The sequence below is a fragment of the Castor canadensis genome, chromosome 4 (assembly GCF_047511655.1).
Source record: "Castor canadensis chromosome 4, mCasCan1.hap1v2, whole genome shotgun sequence".
Classification (NCBI taxonomy): Eukaryota; Metazoa; Chordata; class Mammalia; order Rodentia; family Castoridae; genus Castor; species Castor canadensis.
In genome coordinates this window covers 140,944,702-140,963,562 of record NC_133389.1, presented here as the reverse complement: position 1 = coordinate 140,963,562, position 18,861 = coordinate 140,944,702, and the positions used below count along the sequence as shown (strand labels likewise).

The following is an 18,861-nucleotide window of genomic DNA, read 5'->3' as shown; positions in this document are numbered from 1 at the left end:
TACATCCCACCCCACTGCCCTCAGTGGCCTCTGGGTAACTCACCACTGCTCAGATGGCTCCCAAAAACCTCTCTCTAGGACTCAGTCCAGCTTCAAGCTGAGGACACCGAGCTAGGCTATTAGTTTCTGTTAAAACAAACACAAAAAAGAATGACAGCAGAGAATTCTAAGTTGGAATGCCATCTTCACCATCATTCATTCATTCAATAAACATATATGGAACACCAATTATGAGCCAAGCACTGTGCTAGAGGCTGGAGACCCTAGAAAACAAGGAAAAAACAAAAACCCTAAGGAACTCGTGGTTAAACAGATAACCATACAGGAATATTTGCCAATGTGATAAATGTAAGATGGAAAGACAGAACCAGAAAGAAAGTTCAACCTAGATCAGGGATTCAAAAATACAGCCCCAGGCAGTGACTTTTAAACTGAGTCTGGCCAAGCAAACAAATGGAGGAGTAGCTTTTGAGGAACAGCATGTTAGGAAGGATTGAAGCCAGAGAAAAGTTGAACAAAACACTCCACAGGAAACAAGAGATGTGGGCACAAAATGAGGCTGTGGTGGGGTAAATGAGGGACAGATCACGATTTTTGAACTTATCCTAAAAGACCGGGCTAAGGTAGTCGCAGTGAAGGCCAGGCTCACGTTAGGGCGGTGGTGTGGAGACAGGTAGGGGTGTTGTGGATGGATTTCAGATATAATGGGGCAGCCTATAGGGAACAGATTAAATGGGAAGGTCTTCAAGAAGAAGCCAGTGTTAAGGTGACCCTTAAACTTCTTGTCAGGAGCTACAGGGTGTCAGAATGATTCTGAGTTCAGTTGTAGACACAATTCACCTTGAAGTACTTGGAGAGAAACAAACAGAGATATTCAGGTGTGGGCTAAGACTGGCAGCTGGAATGAGATGTATAAATATGGGCTGCCTTACAATGCTGAAGCTAGGACAGTGGTTGAATCACCAGAGGAAGGCATGCAGTTGAGAACCCAGAATGGAGACCTGTGCAATTTAACATTTAAAGATCAGGGGGAGTGGGCATACTCATCAAGGAAGACAATGAAAGAATAGCCAGGGAGGCAAGAGGGAAACTCAAACTGGTCACAGAAGGGGAGATCAGAACTGCTTCAAGAAAGGGAATGGCCAACTTCATTGGATGCTGCTTCCACGTCAGAGGAGACAAGAAATTAAAACTGAATTTAGCAGCATGAAGGTCCTTGGTGACTGCTTGAGGGCAGTTTCTCTTACCATGTCATTTTATCTATTATGGAAATGTTAATAAATTTATGATAGTTATTCCACAGCAAGGGATGTCAAAACATCACTTCTTTTAAGAGATGTGCATGTTTGCACTTATGAACTCTGAATCATACATGTAAATTCTTATTAAAGGTTTTTTATTCAGGTAGCCAAATGGTTTGTTCTGTGTCTCTAGGCTTGAGAAAGAGTTGTTCCTTTGTTTAAAGATTAACATAGAAACTTCATCCCTAAGCTCATGGGAGTAAGTAGCAAGAAGGTTGTAAATAACCAGATCTTCATACACACACACACACACACACACACACACACACACACACGAGTAACCTGCTAGAGCAGATGACCTGGAAATTCCTTATATTAAAGTTCAGCTGATTAACTTACTATATATAACATAATACATATAAACATAGAATAGTAATACCACAATGCAGTACATAGTGACAGCTGTTTGTAGTACTGAACTATAGTTGTTACAATTATATTCAACTCTAGGCTGTGGGACAAGCCTCATTCCTGACATAAGAATGCCAATTTAGTACTCAGAACCACATAAACACTTGCAGTTATCTGCCATCAGATAGAGGGATGAAATCTATGCCGGCAATATCTAAAACTGGCATGAACATTTCATTTACCAGGGAATAAATTCAGGATTCGGGACATGTGAAAGCCTTTCACTTTAACCTTAAACAATTTTTTTTTCTATTAAGATTAAAAGAAAATGTAGCCAGATCCAAAGTATCAGCCCTAACTGATGATAGATCTCAAATAGTGATGGTTAGTATGGTGGTTAATAGTTATGTGCTGGATGTCAGGTTGGAGTGAATAGACTAAAAATGTAAGACAGTGAGTATGGAGTTGAGAGATGTGAAGTAGAAGATGCAGTACCAGTGATATTGATTTTAAATTGGCATATACTACATTAAAATAATGATGGGATAGCCAGACACTGGTGGCTCATGCCTGTAATCCTAGCATGGGACCAGGTGGATGGTCGTTGGAGGCCAGCCCAGGGAAATAGTTCAAGAGACCCCATCTCCAACATAACCAGAGCAAAAATGGATTGGAGGTGTGGTTCAAGTGGTAAAGCATCTACTTTGCAAGTACGAAGGCCTGAGTTCAAACCCTCAATCCCACCAAAAAAATAAAGATGGGATCTGTCAGAGGAAGAAGCTCAAGATACTGAACAGAGGAGTATAAAGCTCGTGAAAGGCAAAATGGGTGGTATAATAGCTTTCTGTTGCCGTGACAAAATATGAGATAACTGAAAAGGACAAGATTGACTTAGGCTGAGGGTTTCAGGGCTTTCAGTTGAATGACTTGGCCCTATTGCCTTTAGGCTTGTGGCACAGCAGTACATCATGGTGGGGAATGTGTGGAGAGGAAATCTGTTCAACTCATGGTGGTCATGTAGGAGGAAAAGAGGAAGAAGCTGAGGTCCCATTATCCCCTTCATGGCATTTCCGAAGTGACCTAACTTCCTTCCACTAGCTACCACCTTCAAAGAGTTCCAACCACATCAACTAGGGACCAGACCTTCAACAGATGAGCCTTTGGGAGACATTTAATATCTGAAACATAATAGGTAATGATACAGAGAACAGTCTTTCAATGTGGGGACTCTTTCCTCTGTAATGGCCAGAAAGAATGGGTAAATTGGGATATGTGCACACATCATCTAAATGCTCTGGTGTTAGAAAGAGGCAGTTCTTGGCCTGATAACTTTGATCTCTGTGGAAAGCCCAGGTCTTGAGCTAAGAATGGACAGAGTCCCGTTCTTGGAGGTTTGTGCGACAGGACAATGTAGAAAACAGTTCTTAAAAGTTCCTGAAGTAGGGCTGGAGGTGTGGCTCAAGTGGTAGAGTGCTTGCCTGAGTTCAAACCGCAGTACCATAAAAAAAAAAAAAAAAACCCCAAAACCAAAAAACTAAATGTTAACTTTTTTCTTACTTAAGAAAGGTAGGAAAATGGGTTATTTTATGAGATATAAGTATTACTCGGGAGTAGGAACCTCAAGCAAGCTGTTTAGCATTTCCAAATCTTAGTTCTTTCATTCTGTCAAACCAAGGTACCTGATAACATAGTAAACTCAGTTTCTGATGTAGGTACAAGAGTTGGTCTGAGAAAACCTGTTTCTCTACAATCTCCTATATCTCTGATGCCAGATGTGTGGATTTTATCCACACCCCACCAATCAACTCTCCACCACTCTGAACATCACTTGGGTATTGTACAATTTTATTCAGTTATAACTTACTCCATCTACCTGGAGTTAGGGCAGATCCCACAAGTTAAGGACTCAGTTCTACAAGACTGCCCCTACTTCAGATGGCAATTCCAAGTTGGGTCTCTGACACATCAGCTATAAATGGGGTTTCCACAACCCCCTCCTCAGTTTTGGTGATTTGCTAGAACAGCTTACCAAACTCAGGGTAATTTACTTGCTGGCTTATTCTGAAGGATACAACTCAGGATCCACAAAGGGAAAAGGATGCACAGGGGAAGGTATTTGAGGATGTGAGAGCACAAGACAGCTTCTATGCCCTCTAAGGGCATGCCATCTTCCAGGTATCTCCATGCAGGCAACAAACTGGAAACTCATCCAATTTTTTTCAAGAGTTTTTACAAGGCTTAATTGAGCTTACTCTTCAGCCCACTCCATTCAGCTTCAGCTTCCTAGAAGTTGGTGGGTGGGGCTGAAAGTTCTAATCTTCCTAATACTTGGTCTTTCATCCCAAGGCTATCTAGGAAATCCCACTACAAGTGGCCTCATGTTTGATCAAAATGCTAACTGTAAGATACTGCTATCACTTAAGAAATTCTAATGTTTTAGAATTTTAAGGTTTTAAATTAGGAGTTTGATAGAAAAGTAAAAACTCCGACAATGAACATTAAAACTACTACAGTATACAATAATAAACCAACAAAGTATTTTATTTTTATATAACTGATATTCAGTAAATATTGTCATATTGTAAAATTATATTGATTTAATCTGCTCTTCAAAATAAAAGTTTTTTAAGGTATTCAGTAAATATTGTCATATTGTAAAATTATATTGATTTAATCTGCTCTTCAAAATAAAAGTTTTTTAAGGTGCAATTTGGAGTCTTCCACATTTATCAGATGCCTTTTCATTATTTTTTTCCAGTTTTGCAATTCTGGATCCAAACTGCATGGCCCGTTTTGGCAGAACAGCAGAGGCTGTAAGACCAAGTTCCACAGCTGCAAGACGTAAGAGTAGTTTTTCACCAACTCCACGGGGTAAAGTCAAATTTGCCTTTTCCCAAATTGGTAGGGAATTTAGGAAGGAGACAACATTTTCATCTAGGAAAGGAAACCTAAAATAAACAGATAAGGCAATTACCATATAAAAATAAAATCTTTAATGATTATTTACAATATTATGGCTACAATTTAACCACAATAAAAGTGCTTCATAATGTGAAAAATTTAATACATGATGTAAAATAATTTAAGTTTCGATAAATTAAGGGCCTATGGTGTCAAGAAATAATTTCAAATTATTTCACAAGGCATCTCAGGATGCCCAGAAAACAGAATAATATTAGCTATTCAAATATAATCTGTGTCTCATCTTTACCATGTCTAAAGAAACTGAACCTCAGGGACATGAAACCAGTATAGAATGGCATTTGAAATTGTTTAATTACATCTAAACTGTTCAAACAGCAGCAAGCTGGTATGATAGAATTAAATACTAGATTTTTAAAAAGTGACTTTCTTTCCTTTTCACTTCTTTAATTTCCCACAAAATTCTGGGCCTTCTTTTGATTTTTTGTTCAAAATAGTTTAACATCCCACTCTCACCCCCACCAATTCTTCAACATGCAATACAGCTACACCACTGTTTCAATTTCACTACATTATATTCTAGCTTAAGTAAAAAGATTGGCAAGGGGACAGAATATTTTATAAAAATGAATTTTTATAAATATAGAAAAAGTAAATATAGAAACTGATCAAATAAATTCCTGTTACTATGTGTGCCAAGATACACAATAAATTACTTAGATCTAACAACTATAATGGTATTTGTTATCACCATTCTGTATTAGCTGTTTACACATTTTTATCTGAGTGTAAGACACTATCTTCATATAGGGCCTTTAGAATTAACTGCTTTTACAAGGTAAAATTAATTTCCTTCTCTCTAACCTGGTTGAAATAATGAACTAAATTTCTTTCATTTTGTTTCCTCACCTCCTCTCCACTCTTACATTCTTCAAAGGGAAAATAATATATGGACTTTTGTGGAATTAGTTTCTATTATAATTAAATCTTGAGAAGTATGACAGAGTGGCCAGCTATTATGGAGCATGCCTGTAACCCCAGCTACTCAGGAGGCAGAGGCAGGAGGATCTCCAGCCTGAACAAAGTTTTCCAGCCTCTATCTCAAAAACAAAAGGCGCTGGGAGCATGGCCCAAGTAATAATCACGTTTACCAAGCAGGCACAAGGCCCTGGGTTCAATCTCCAGTACCATAAAAAGAAAGTCAGAATAATGACAACAGTAAAAATTTTCCATGCATTAAGACTGGCAATATGGGAACAACAACTGTGTAAAAGCAACCACGATTTAGTGAAATAAGTAAAAGACTAAACTACTGACAAACTACTCTCAGAGAAAGGTAAGTTAAGGGTGTTCTGATGTTCGAATTCCTATGAAACTCCTTGTTCTTTCACATTGTACTCTTCGTAAAATAACTACTCAGAGTTCTTACTCTTTATAACTAAACACCATATCTTCTTTTATCCTTAGTTTTATTCAAGTATTTGCTTACTACCATCAGAAATATTTTGTGGGTAAAAATAAACCCCAGAAATTAAAGAATATATACATGAAAGTGCCTTGATCTCCGTGAAGGTTTTACGCTGGCTGCAGCGTAAGACTAAATTTTGTTTAAAAAACCCGTATGATAGATGGACATCCAGGATTGGGACTACCATTCAAGTCAATATAGATCTCTATAGGCACACATGTCTACAGACACAAAGCCAGGTTCTATAATATTAGAGCAGAAAGCTGGAGATAGGACTTATACTCTTATTGGGAGGAAATCAAAGATTTACAGTAAAGCAAAATCATGTAAATACCTTCTCTTGGAATTGCAGTATTTCAGTGTTACTTTAGCAGGGTTTTTTTTTTTTAGTGTAATCTTAAAAATAATCATGCCATTGTTATCACCTTGAAAAATGACTGAAAAGACATTTCTTGGGGGAATGGTTCTGGAAAATAAACTGCTCCACTGGTTCTTCTCAACTTTGCTTCTGACAGTGTTTGTAGAGGCAAGATATTGTTGCTTTTCCTGCTATTCGTGTGAACAGCCTCCAAAACAAATAAAACAAAAAAATCCTTAAAAAGCTTCCTTTTATAGTCTTCTGGGTTTTCTTTCTGGAAGTGGGGGGTTAAGACATCCTGATCTTGTTTTATAGTCCAGGCTGGCCTCAAACTCTCAATCCTGCTGCTTCAGCCTCCCTAATAGTAGGACTGTTACCTGCCTGTCAGGTAATCTTCTGTATTTGTTTGTTTGTTTTATGGTACTGGGGTTTGAACTCAGGGCCTACACCTTGAGCCACTCCACTAGCCCTTTTTTGTGAAGGGTTTTTTTTTTTTTGAGATAGGGTCTCGAAAACTATTTGCCCAGGCTGGCTTCAAACTGCAATCCTCCAGATCTCTACCTCCTGGGTAGCTAGGATTATAGGCATGAGCCACCAATGCCTGGCTAGTCTTCTGTTTTTTATCAAAACAACAACACTCAAGTAATTAGAATGACCTTGCTTCTTTTCCATGATCACCAATAACTCTATCATCACGACCAAGATTTCTAGTAGAAATTCGGCCCAGTTCCATTGCTATTTCCTTATTCAATCCTTCCAGTCCAAGTGTCTGAAAGCGGACACGGTGACGAGAATAACCTGCAAGTTGCTCATCTGCACCAATTCCAGTGAGAATTACCTACAAAAGTTTAAAGAAACCCACATAAAAACATATTATGCAATAAGAAATTATGACAAAAGCTTGAAGTTTATAACCCTGAACATTTGAGAAAACCCACAAGATCAAATATAGTAAAACATGCCTAGTTTTTAAGAATATATACTGTACTACAGCTAATATGCAAATAAAATACTCTACGTTCTTGCACCTTTAAATACTAAAGAGAGTCAAATTAGGCCTCAAAAATTCTTGAGCAGAAAAACTGGGCCATACCTTTGCAATGCTCTGGTATGATTTCACTTCATCCTGGGTCACTAGACAACCAATTCCTCTAGAAGCAAACCAGACTGCACAGCCAATACTATCATCCAATACTGTATCCAAAGGCTGAACTAAGTGACATATTTGAGTTCTTCTTAGTTTTTGCAATTCTTCCAGAGAAACATTAATTTCAACAAAATTCCAAATTCGAGAAGGGTTAATAGCTTGCAGTTCCTTTAGTCCTGCTCTTCCTGAGATTCTGTCTGGTACATTAGCATCAGAACTATCATCAGCAGCATCAGTCTTAGAGAATTCTTCAGAAGGCATTTCACAATGACTTTTTTTACTCTTTTTATTAAAACTAGTTGGTTTGGTCTTTTTTTTAGTCAGGAAAGCCACATTCAGAAGATCAATTGGTTCATCTAAAGGAATATGGCGATCAGCAAGGGTTGCAATTACCATAGAATCAATGCCTCCAGAAAACAGGATTGCAACATTTGCTTTCCTATTACAAGTTTTCAGAACTTCATTTGGTGCCATATTTTTGTCCTTAGCTAAATACAAGACACGTCTCTTGACTGCAACACTCAAGACATGAATGAACTGTTGAACGACTTTTTTCATGTGTCCATCTGTAAGAAAGATCTGAAGTATCTCTCTTGTAGATGAAATGCTGGAACTGTTTCTGTAGTGTGTTTCCTCTATAGATGGAGGCAACACCATATTTAAGGGAACAACAGGTTTTTGAAGATAAAGTTTGGCTTCATTTGCTACCACCAATACAAATGTTGGTAAGACTGCTGAAATTTGAGTCAAGCTATTAACACATTCTTCAATAACATTTTCCTTAGAAATACATTTCCAAGGATATAATTTTAAAACTACACATCTGGAAATGGCAGCAGATTTCAGATCAATTCTGAAAATTCCAGATGCTGGAACTTCTTGCCACTGATTTGCCACTGCAGATGTTTGGGTACCAACTGAAGAAAGGCAAAAACTCTTGCCCAAATTACTAAATTGCCAAAGTAAGCTACGGCGACCAAAAAAATCCCTACCGAACCACAGGTAATGACTTGAGGCTTGATAATATATGAAAGACCAAGGTCCTTGGACTTTTGAAAAGAGTGACAAAATATCAGATTCATTCTTACAAGTGGTGAGATTATTAAACATAATTTGGGTATCATTCTCTTCAGCTTCAACCTTTATTCCACTAAAGACTTCTCCATTCCAAAGGAACACGTTGCCTCTTTCATCTTCCAGTGGTTGGGCAGTCAAAACACCTCTTAAGTGAAGGACATGACCAGAGAATAAACACTGGTAGTTAACATCAGATTTTAACAACTGTTTACCACTATTGGGTCCCCGTCGTTTAAGATTATACAATAAATCTTCTTTTAAATCTTTACTGAAATGCTCAACAGAAAAGCTTACAGAACAACAAATACCACACATTGTTACATGAAATCAGGGTAACTATTTCTTGATTTTGGTCTTCTCGAAATTTTCTATTTCTTGGTATTCTTTTTTTAGTTCATCCAAGGTATCTGTGGAAATGAGAAAATAATAAATAAAAAGTTTGTGATGATTCCAAGATGGCAACTAGAGGGAGGAAGCAGAAAGCACGCTTCCCAAAGCAAAATCTTGGAGAGACACTGGAGATACACCTTGCAGGAAAAACCACCAAGAAGAGGCAAAGCTCCAACACCTCCACACCCCCAGCCTGCCCATAGCATCCTCATGCCACATTAAACAGAGAAACTAGGAGGGCTCCCGTGCCACCAGATGCCAGCTCCTACCAGCTCAAGAGAAGCAGACCACCAGGTGAGCTAAGAGGCATGTGGTACTCCCACAAACAACCCTGGGCCAGGTCAGCATAGCCCCCTGGACAGACTGACCCCCAGGGAAAAAAGAGAAAAAAAACTGAATAAACAACAACAACAAAAGACAAAAGAAAAGAGGGCGGGGTGCCCTGAGCACTGAAGATGGGGGGAGAGGCACTCCTTCACAGAACTGTAAATAAACAAGCCGGCTGGAGAAGGCAGGAGTGGTGGACTCTGCCCAGCAACCTTGGAGCAGGAAAGCTTGTAAAAGAGGCTGTTGTGAGGAAAACTCCAGTGGAGAGGGGGAAGGGACACTCCCAAATGAACTGTAAATAAACAAGCCCCCTGGAGAAGGCAGGTGTAGCACCACCTCCCCCGTGTGCTTGGAGAGGGGAAAGCTTTTAACAGTGGCTGTGGTGCCCAGGAGAACTCTAAATAAACAAAGCCTGCAGAGCTAGGTGAGTGTTAAGCTCATTCCTGAGATCTGCAATCAATAAAGCCTCCAGCAAGAGCAGGCTGACAGTAGCAGGCAGGTGAGGCACAGCCTCAGACAGACATTCACAGAACTGTCTCCAGACCTGTTTTTTTCTTTTTCTCTTCCTTTGATGAGACAACAACTGAACAAGAACTGCATGCTGAAGGACTAACTGAAACTGTATTGCATTTGAACTTGGGATATTTTGTTTTGTTTTTTGTTTTTTTCCCCTTTGATGAGACAATGACATTGATGTCCTGGAGAAATCATCTCCAGGACTGGAGGCTGAGGGACTAACACCAAAATTATTAAGACTGAAACTTTACTGCATTTGAACTTGGAGATTTTTGTTGTTGTTGTTTTATCCTCTCTCTGTCTCTCTAATGCCTGTTTAGCTTACTGTTGATTAGTACACTGTCTCTCTTGGCACTGTTTTTTTTTGTTGTTTGTTTTGTTTTTTTAGTTGTTTGTTGTTCCCTTTTTCTTTACCATCTTTGCTTTCCCTCTCCTCTCACCCTCCCATTTTAGATATCACCATTGTTATTATTACAAGCTAGAAAATACTTAATTATACAGAGTACAGGGACAATAACAATAGCAAGGGCAATGATGGGAAGATGGACAAAAGAGGGAAACCAGTTTCCCCCTAGTAACAAATTAGTACAGGAACCAGAGGGAAATGAAGAAAACAAATACTCAGATCCAGACTCCAACAAAATGAAGATAAATTATGCCATGGAACCCAATGAAGCCAACAAGAGCATCATGAAAGAAGAAATACTACAGGTAATCAATGAGAATTTTACAGAGATGATACTGGATATGGTCAACCAAAATGTACAGGAGACACTCAAGAAATTCCTAGACAACAAAAATAGAGAATTTGAGAAAGCAAAAGAACAAATAAAAGAAACTATAGAAGCACTGTTTAAACACCAAAGTGAAACAAAGAACACGATAAATAAAGAGATAAATGAACTCAGGACAAAAATAGACAATGTTACAGAGGAAGGGATTCAGAATATGGAAAACCTCAGAAAAAAGAACGAAACAGAAATGCAAAACAAAATGGAAGGCCAATCCAGCAGAATAGAACAAGCAGAACACAGAATCTCAGAACTCAAAGGAAAATTAAAGGAAAAACTGAAGAACTATTAGTTCAACAACTCAAGACCCGTGAAAAGAAAATGCAAGAACTCACTGACACCATCAAAAGACCAAACTTGAGAATCATGGGTATTGAAAAAGGAAAAGAGGTGCAAGCAAAGGGAATGTGTAATACATTCAACAAAATAATTACAGAAAATTTCCCAAATCTAGAGAAATCTATGCCCATACAGGTGCAAGAGGCCTCCAGAACACCAAACAGACCAGACCAAACTAGAACTACCCCACGGCATATTATCATTAAAACAACAAGTACAGAGACTTGAGAAAGAATATTGAAGGCTGTAAGACAGAAAAAACAATTAACATACATAGGTAAACCCATCAAAATCACAGCGGACTTCTCAACAGAAACATTAAAGCAAGAAGAGCCTGGGGTGAGGTCTTCTGGGCAGTGAATGAAAATAACTTCAATCCTAGGATACTCTACCCAGCAAAACTATCATTCAAAATAGACGAAGCAATAAAAGTCTTCCATGATAAGCAGAAACTAAAACAATATATGACCACAAAGCCACCACTACAAAAGATTCTTCAAGGGATTCTGCACACAAAAAGTGAAACTCAACGTAACTGTGAAAGCGCTGGCAGTACCAAACTGGAGTAAAAGAAAAAGCAAGAAAGTAGAGAGTCACATTGATTTAGGTACACACAAACCTTCAAACAACTAAGACAACTAAATGACAGGAATCACCACATACCTATCAGTACTAACACTTACATTAATGGACTTAATTCCCCCACCAAAAGGCACCATTTGATGAGCTGGATTAAAAAGGAAGACCCAACAATTTGTTGCTTACAGGAGACCCATCTCACTGACAGAAATAAGCACAGGCTTAGGATGAAAGTCTGGAAGAAGATTTGCCAAGCCAATGGCCCCCGAAAACAGGCAGGAGCAGCAAATCTTATCTCTGACAAAGTAGACTTCAAACCTACATTGATCAAACGAGGTAAAGAAGGACATTTCCATAGTAATAAAAGGGGAAATAGACCAAAAGGAAATAACAATTATCAACATATATGCACCCAATGTCAATGCACCCAATTTTATCAAACATACCCTGAAGGACCTAAAAGCATATATTAACTTCAACACAGTGGTCGTAGTAGACTTTAACACCCCATTATCTTCAATAGACAGGTCATCCAAACAAAAAATCAATAAAGAAATCCTAGATCTAAAATACACCACAGACCAAATGGACCTAGTTGATACCTACAGAACATTTCATCCAACTTCTACACAACATACATTCTTCTAAGCAGCCCATGGAACCTTCTCCAAAATACATCATATCCTAGGGCACAAAGCAAGCCTCAGCAAACATAAGAAAACAGAAATTATACCATGCATTCTTTCTGATCACAATGCAATAAAACTAGAACTTAACAACATAAATAAAGACAAAAAACATGTGAACAGCTGGAAACCGAATAACTCATTGCTTAATGAACAATGGGTCATTGATGAAATAAAGGAGGAAATTAAAAGGTTTCTGGGAGTCAATGAAAACAAAAACACAACCTACCGGAACCTCTGGGACACAGCAAAGGCAGTCCTGAGAGGAAAGTTTATAGCCATGAGTGTGTATATTAGAAAGACTGAAAAATCTCAAATCAATGACCTAATGATACATCTCAAACTCCTAGAAAAACAAGAACAAGCAAATCCCAAAACAAGCAGAAGGAGAGAAATAATAAATAAGAGCTGAAATCAATGAAATAGAATCCAAAAAAACCATACAAAGAATTATGAAACAAAAAGTTGTTTCTTTCAAAAAATAAACAAGATCGATAGACCCCTGGCAAACTTGACTAAAATGAGAAGAGAAAAAACCCAAATTAGTAGAATCAGGAATGCAAAAGGGGAGATAACAACAAACACCATTAAAGTCCAGGAAATCATCAGAGACTACTTTGAGAACCTATATTCAAATAAATTCGAAAATCTTAAAGAAATGGACAGATTTCTAGATATATATGATCATCCAAAACTGAACCAAGAGGACATTAATCACCTGAATAGATCTATAACACAAAATGAAATTGAAGCAGCAATCAAGAGTCTCCCCAAAAAGAAAAGTCCAGGATCTGATGGATTCTCTGCTGAATTCTATCAGACCTTTAAAGAAGAACTGATACCAACCCTACTTAAACTGTTCCACGAAATAGAAAGGGAAGGAAAACTGCCAAACACATTTTAGGAAGCCAGTATTACACTTATCCCAAAACCAGGTAAAGATACCTCCAGAAAGGAGAACTATAGGCCAATCTCCTTAATGAATATTGACGCAAAAATCCTCAATAAATAATGGTAAACCGAATCCAACAACACATCAAAAAGATCATTCACCACGACCAAGTAGGCTTCATACCAGGGATGCAGGGGTGGTTCAACATATGAAAATCAATAAACGTAATAAGCCACATTAACAGAAGCAAAGACAAAAACCACTTGATCATCTCAGTAGATGCAAAAAAAGCCTTTGGTAAGATCCAACATCATTTCATGATAAAAGCTCTAAGAAAACTAGGAACAGAAGGAAAGTACCTCAATATTATAAAAACTATATATGACAAACCTACAGCCAGCATTATACTTAATGGTGAAAAACTGAAACCATTCCCTCTAAAATCAGGAATGAGACAAGGATGCCCACTATCTCTACTCCTATTCAACATAGTATTGGAATTCCTAGCCAGAGCAGTTAGGCAAGAAGAAGGAATAAAAGGAATACAAATAGGTAAAGAAACTGTCAAAATATCCCTATTTGCAGATGACATGATCCTATACCTTAAAGACCCAAAAAACTCTACTCAAAAACTCCTAGACACCATCAATAGCTATAGCAAGGTAGCAGGATATAAAATCAACATAGAAAAATCATTAGCATTTCTATACACTAACAATGAACAAACTGAGAACGAATGTATGAAACAATTCCATTCACAATAGCCTCAAAAAAAAAAAAAAAACCAAATACCTAGGTATAAACTTAACAAAGGATGTGAATGACCTCTACAAGGAAAACTATAAACTTCTGAAGAGATTGAGGAAGACTATACAAAGTGGAGAGATCATCCATGCTCATGGATTGGTAGAATCAACATAGTAAACATGTCTATACTCCCAAAAGTAATCTACATGTTTAATGCAATTCCCATCAAAATCCCAATGACATTCATCAGAGATTGAAAAATCTACTGTTAAATTTATATGGAAACACAAGAGGCCACGAATAGCCAAGGCAATACTCAGTCAAAAGAACAACACTGGAGGTATCACAATACACAACTTCAAACTATATTACAAAGCAATAACAATAAAACAGCATGGTACTGGCACAAAAACAGACATGAAGACCAGTGGAACAGAATAGAGGACCCAGATATGAAGCCACACAACTATAACCAACTTGTCTTTGACAAAGGAGCTAAAAAATATACAATGGAGAAAAGAGAGCCTCTTCAACAAAAACTGCTGGGAAAACTGGTTAGCAGTCTGCAAAAAACTGAAACTAGATCCATGTATATCACCCTGTACCTATATTAACTCAAACTGGATCAAGGATCTTAATATCAGACCCCAAACTCTAAAGTTGCTACAGGAAAGAGTAGGAAATACTTTGGAACTAATAGGTATAGGCAAGAACTTTCTCAATGGAACCCCAGCAGCTCAGCAACTAAGAGATAGCATAGATAAATGGGACTTCATAAAACTAAAAAGCTTCTGCTCAACAAAAGAAATGGTCTCTAAACTGAAGAGACCACCTAGAGTGGGAGAAAATATTTGCCAGCTCACATCAAAGGACTGATAACCAGAATATATAGGGAACTAAATTCTCCCAAAATTAATGAGCCAATAAAGAAATGGGCAAGTGAACTAAACAGAACTTTCTCAAAAGAAGAAATTCAAATGGCCAAAAAACACATGAAAAAATTCTCACCATCTCTAGCAATAAAGGAAATGCAAATTAAAACCATACTAAGATTCCACCTCACCCCTGTTAGAATAGCCATCATCAAAAACACCACCAACATAGATAAGGGTAAGGAAGGGGGCAGGGGAAGGGGGGAGAAATTACCCAAACACTGTATGCACATATGAATAAAATAAAAAAATTTAAAAAAAAATTTGTGAACTCTAACCTATTAAATCATAGGACAGGTCAGGCTATTTACCAAGATCAAACTACCTAAGTACATGTACTGTGCTAGTACGAACAATAATCTACAATGGGCTGCATGTTAATTAGGCAATTTTTTTTCTGTGGTAATGGGGCTGGAACGCAAGGCTTTGTGTTCACTAGGTAGATGATCCACCACTTGGGGCAAGCCTCCAGCCCAAAGAATTTTAATTCTTTAGAAATAGTTTCTGTTCAGAGTGCTTATTTTGGCACTTGGCAAAGCACTTTATACAGCATCTTTAGGAGGCTCAAGATATTTTACCCAAAGTCACAAAGGTAGAAAATGGAATTATAATTTTTCATACTTCTGTCAAACTCTTAATGACTTGTTACTATTATTTTCTTTCTTCTAGTTATTTAACTATAGATTCATCTTTGGAAGGCTAACTTGAAATAAGCCACTGTACTAATCTTTAGACATATATTTAACCATTCAGATATACTTTCATTGAAGTACTACTGTGATTCTCCACAGAAAGCTTTCAAAAGATTTTCTGTGCCTCTCGATATAAAATACTAAGAATTAAAAAGAAAGAAAGAAAACCAACAACTTACTTTTGCTTTCAGAAAGCATTTCTGTTCGGTCTGCAAGAAAGAATATGTTGCTGTTTGGTTGTTGCCTATATACATTCTGCAAAACATAATTTAGGCTATTATCAAGATTTGATCTAAAAAGTAACAAATATCAAAACTATGAATCCTATTATCACTTATTCTTCAACTGCAGATATATGTATTTGAACAATAGTTTAGCAAACACATAGAAACAGAAAGAAAAAAGGTCACCTATCATCTACCACTGAGAAACTGCTACTATTTTCACTGATGTGAAACCTGTTTCTTTTTCCCCTGTATATACCATAATGCTATTTTTCTTTTCACAAGAGCAACAAAAAAAGGCTCCTACCACACCTACAAGTTTATAAATGAACAATATGTTGAGGGCACTTTTCTTACTAAACAAGATTCTTTTACAACTATACTATATGGGTACAACATACTGTAATTTATTTGCTCAGTCCTCAAACTTTAAAATTGATGTTGTTATGAATATCTTTGTAAGTAAATTTTTGTGCATTCCATGATTATTTAGCATCAGGTACTATAAACAGTATTGCTGGGCCAAAATATTATACAGCTTTGATACATTCTGCCAATTTTTCCTTCAGAAATACAAGTGACACTATTAGAAATGTTTAAACTGTCAAGTTATCAAATAATCTTTAAAATGTTTTAAAGAGCTCATAAAAATCATTTCTTTTCGAATGTTAAAATGTAGTTTTTCACAGTAAAACTACACATGACGCAGTAGCTTGCTTATTTATGAATACAATGGTAGAAATGGCATTAGGTAGACCATGCTAAGCATTTACAAGATTTGCCTAAATTTGAGGGGGAAAGAAGAGTAAGTGGAAGCAACTTAGCCTCTTTTGTTCAACTACATCTACATTAACTTACAGTAGTCTTCTCTCAACATATTTAAAGTCTATTTCAATTCAAGTATTAAATAATATCTAGTGATTACAGCTAAAAGATACCAAAGTACAACTAGCACCATGTTTCAAATATGTATGGTATATGATACAGAATATATCTTTTCAAATATGAGATCTATATATGTATTAAAAAAACCAAACTAGGCATTTCATTTTTGTAATTTAACTGAAAAGATCCTCAAATCTTGTAAATTTTAATATAAATTATACAGTCCTTATACATATAATTTCTATAAACTTAAACATATAGTAGCCAAGCCTCATCCATACTATTTAGAATTCCTAATAACTCACCCTGTTTTTCTTCAGGTTAGAAAGTTCATCCACAATAATTTTTTGTTCTTTAATCTATTGAAATAAAGAAAAAAATTAATCAGAGGTTTTCAAAGTATGCTCAATGAGGACCCTTTATGGGATGATTTTAAAATCAAGAGGTGGAGACTGGAGGTTTGGCTCAAGCAGTACAGTGCCTGCTTTGCAAGCCTGAAGCCCTGAGTTCAAACCCCAGTCCCGCCAAAAAAAAAAAAAGTGCTTTTTCAAAATCAAGAGGTGGGATAAGGACCTATCATATATTGTCTAAATGGTTAAGTCTGTAAATATGCATATTCTTTTCATTAGTGGTCTGTGTGGAGTACAAATGAGGAAATGCTGGAGAAAGTGATTAGATTTGCCAAGTATTAGACAAGTCATTGAGTCCAGACAGGGGATTGGTATTGGTAACCAACATTCATAACAGGGGCCACACTTACTAAACACGGTTTATACCTTTTATTAAAAATAATACTCACCAAAAGTAATACTAGTCTTTCAATGTTTAATGCTGTGATTTAGCTTTTAAAAACGCAAATGGGATGAGGTGGATGCTTTTTAAAATTGTAAGTGTCTTTCATGATTGATGCACTAGATACAGCAAGACATGAGGGTCAAGCAAATGGTACTCCCTAACTGGGGCAGAAGACCTATCATTTTCCACCTTTGTATATTAAAGACTAAGCATGGTGCTGGCACTGTTGAACTAGGCTTCATTTTTTATCAAGAGGATAAAGCCTGACTAAATGAAAAGTAAATTTCTTTTTAACTACTCACACACCTCAGAGACTTGCCTTCATCAGCATCAGGTGGCTTGCTATGACAGTCATCAGAGTGGATATGTGTATTTTGAAAACTCATCCCCACCCCATGAGGATGAACCTTCATGTCTGCAGTTGACAGAGGTGTAGCAATGGCCTAGGTTAGCTTGAATTACCCAGACACGTTTAAAAGCTTTGTCTGTTTATTGCCCTCTCCTTCCCCTTTTCAGCACGGGAGTGTCAATCAGGCTAGCAGTGGAAGCCATGATTAAAAGAGGTAACAAAAGGCGGTGGAGACCGGCTGTGAAGCCTGGCGAGGGCTCGGGTCAGCTGACGGTGGCTGCTTTGGGGTGATCCGTGGATAACGGGCAAGTCTCAAGTGAGTTTCAGGGGTGGCAAGCACAGACCTTCCTGGTGGCTCGTTTAACAGCGCAGGACAAATTGGGGGCGGGCGGTTTAAAACAATAAAGAATGAAGTCCAACTAAAATCTCTGCCCCAATACAGCCCAAGTTTGCGGCAAGTTTCTGGGCCTCCCTTGTCGCAACTATTTTCGGGAAAAGTTAAGGATTAACTGTAACTGTTAAGAACGTAAAAAGGAAACAGTAGGGCTAAGTTGACGCCCGCAGCCCCACGCTGCCGGCGGCGGTGCAGCTCTGGTGTTCGGCGACGCCGGGTACCCCGCCCAGGAGCCTTCTTGCTGCGTCCCACACTCACCTTGCTGCTTAGACTCTCCTTATGTGCAGTCGACGTGTCGGTGGAGACCAGCACAGTGCTGTCCTCCGGGCGCGTCCCACCGCTGGGCATCTCCACGCCGCGCAGAACACACAAAAATGCGCCACCAGGATGGAACCCCGGCAGCCGTGAGCCGCGTGCACCCCCAGTAGCTCCGCCCCTCCCGAACCCTTCCCATGAGTCTGCGCGCTCATTAGCACGCCTGCGCAGAGCGGGCCTGGCGCGAGAGTTGTGTTATGTACGTGTCCTGCTGGTTAGGGCGCGAAGCGCAGAGCCGGGTTTTGAAGCTGAGAGGTTGCACCAGTCCGCCCCTAGCGGCTGGGAAGTGGAAACGCTGCTGTGATCTCTTCACGCCCTTTCTTCTAAATAAACCACTACGTTATATGCGCCTCCCAGTGGTAAATGTAAAGAACAGTAGCGCAG

General features: G+C 38.2%; 3 protein-coding genes across 3 annotated transcripts in view; all 3 read right to left on the bottom strand.

The window, feature by feature from the left end:
• Window positions 1-1,255, bottom strand: part of Ankar (ankyrin and armadillo repeat containing) — a 62,778-nt gene extending 61,523 nt beyond the window's left edge. The window contains exon 1 of the mRNA XM_074071269.1: window positions 44-1,255. The gene's annotated coding sequence lies outside the window, so the exon portion shown is untranslated. The remainder of the gene's footprint in view (window positions 1-43) is intronic.
• Window positions 1,256-4,167: 2,912 nt separating this feature from the next.
• Asnsd1 (asparagine synthetase domain containing 1) lies at window positions 4,168-8,939 on the bottom strand. The gene is made up of 3 exons (XM_020172395.2): window positions 7,494-8,939; window positions 7,057-7,238; window positions 4,168-4,600 (listed from the first exon to the last, which is right to left on the bottom strand). The coding sequence occupies exons 1-3, from the start codon at window positions 8,937-8,939 to the stop codon at window positions 4,351-4,353; spliced, it is 1,878 nt and encodes a 625-aa protein (XP_020027984.2). The 3' UTR covers window positions 4,168-4,350.
• Window positions 8,893-18,619, bottom strand: Asdurf (ASNSD1 upstream open reading frame). The gene is made up of 4 exons (XM_074071259.1): window positions 18,421-18,619; window positions 16,930-16,983; window positions 15,695-15,770; window positions 8,893-9,031 (listed from the first exon to the last, which is right to left on the bottom strand). The coding sequence occupies exons 1-4, from the start codon at window positions 18,508-18,510 to the stop codon at window positions 8,961-8,963; spliced, it is 291 nt and encodes a 96-aa protein (XP_073927360.1). The 5' UTR covers window positions 18,511-18,619; the 3' UTR covers window positions 8,893-8,960.
• Between the last annotated feature and the right edge of the window lie 242 nt (window positions 18,620-18,861).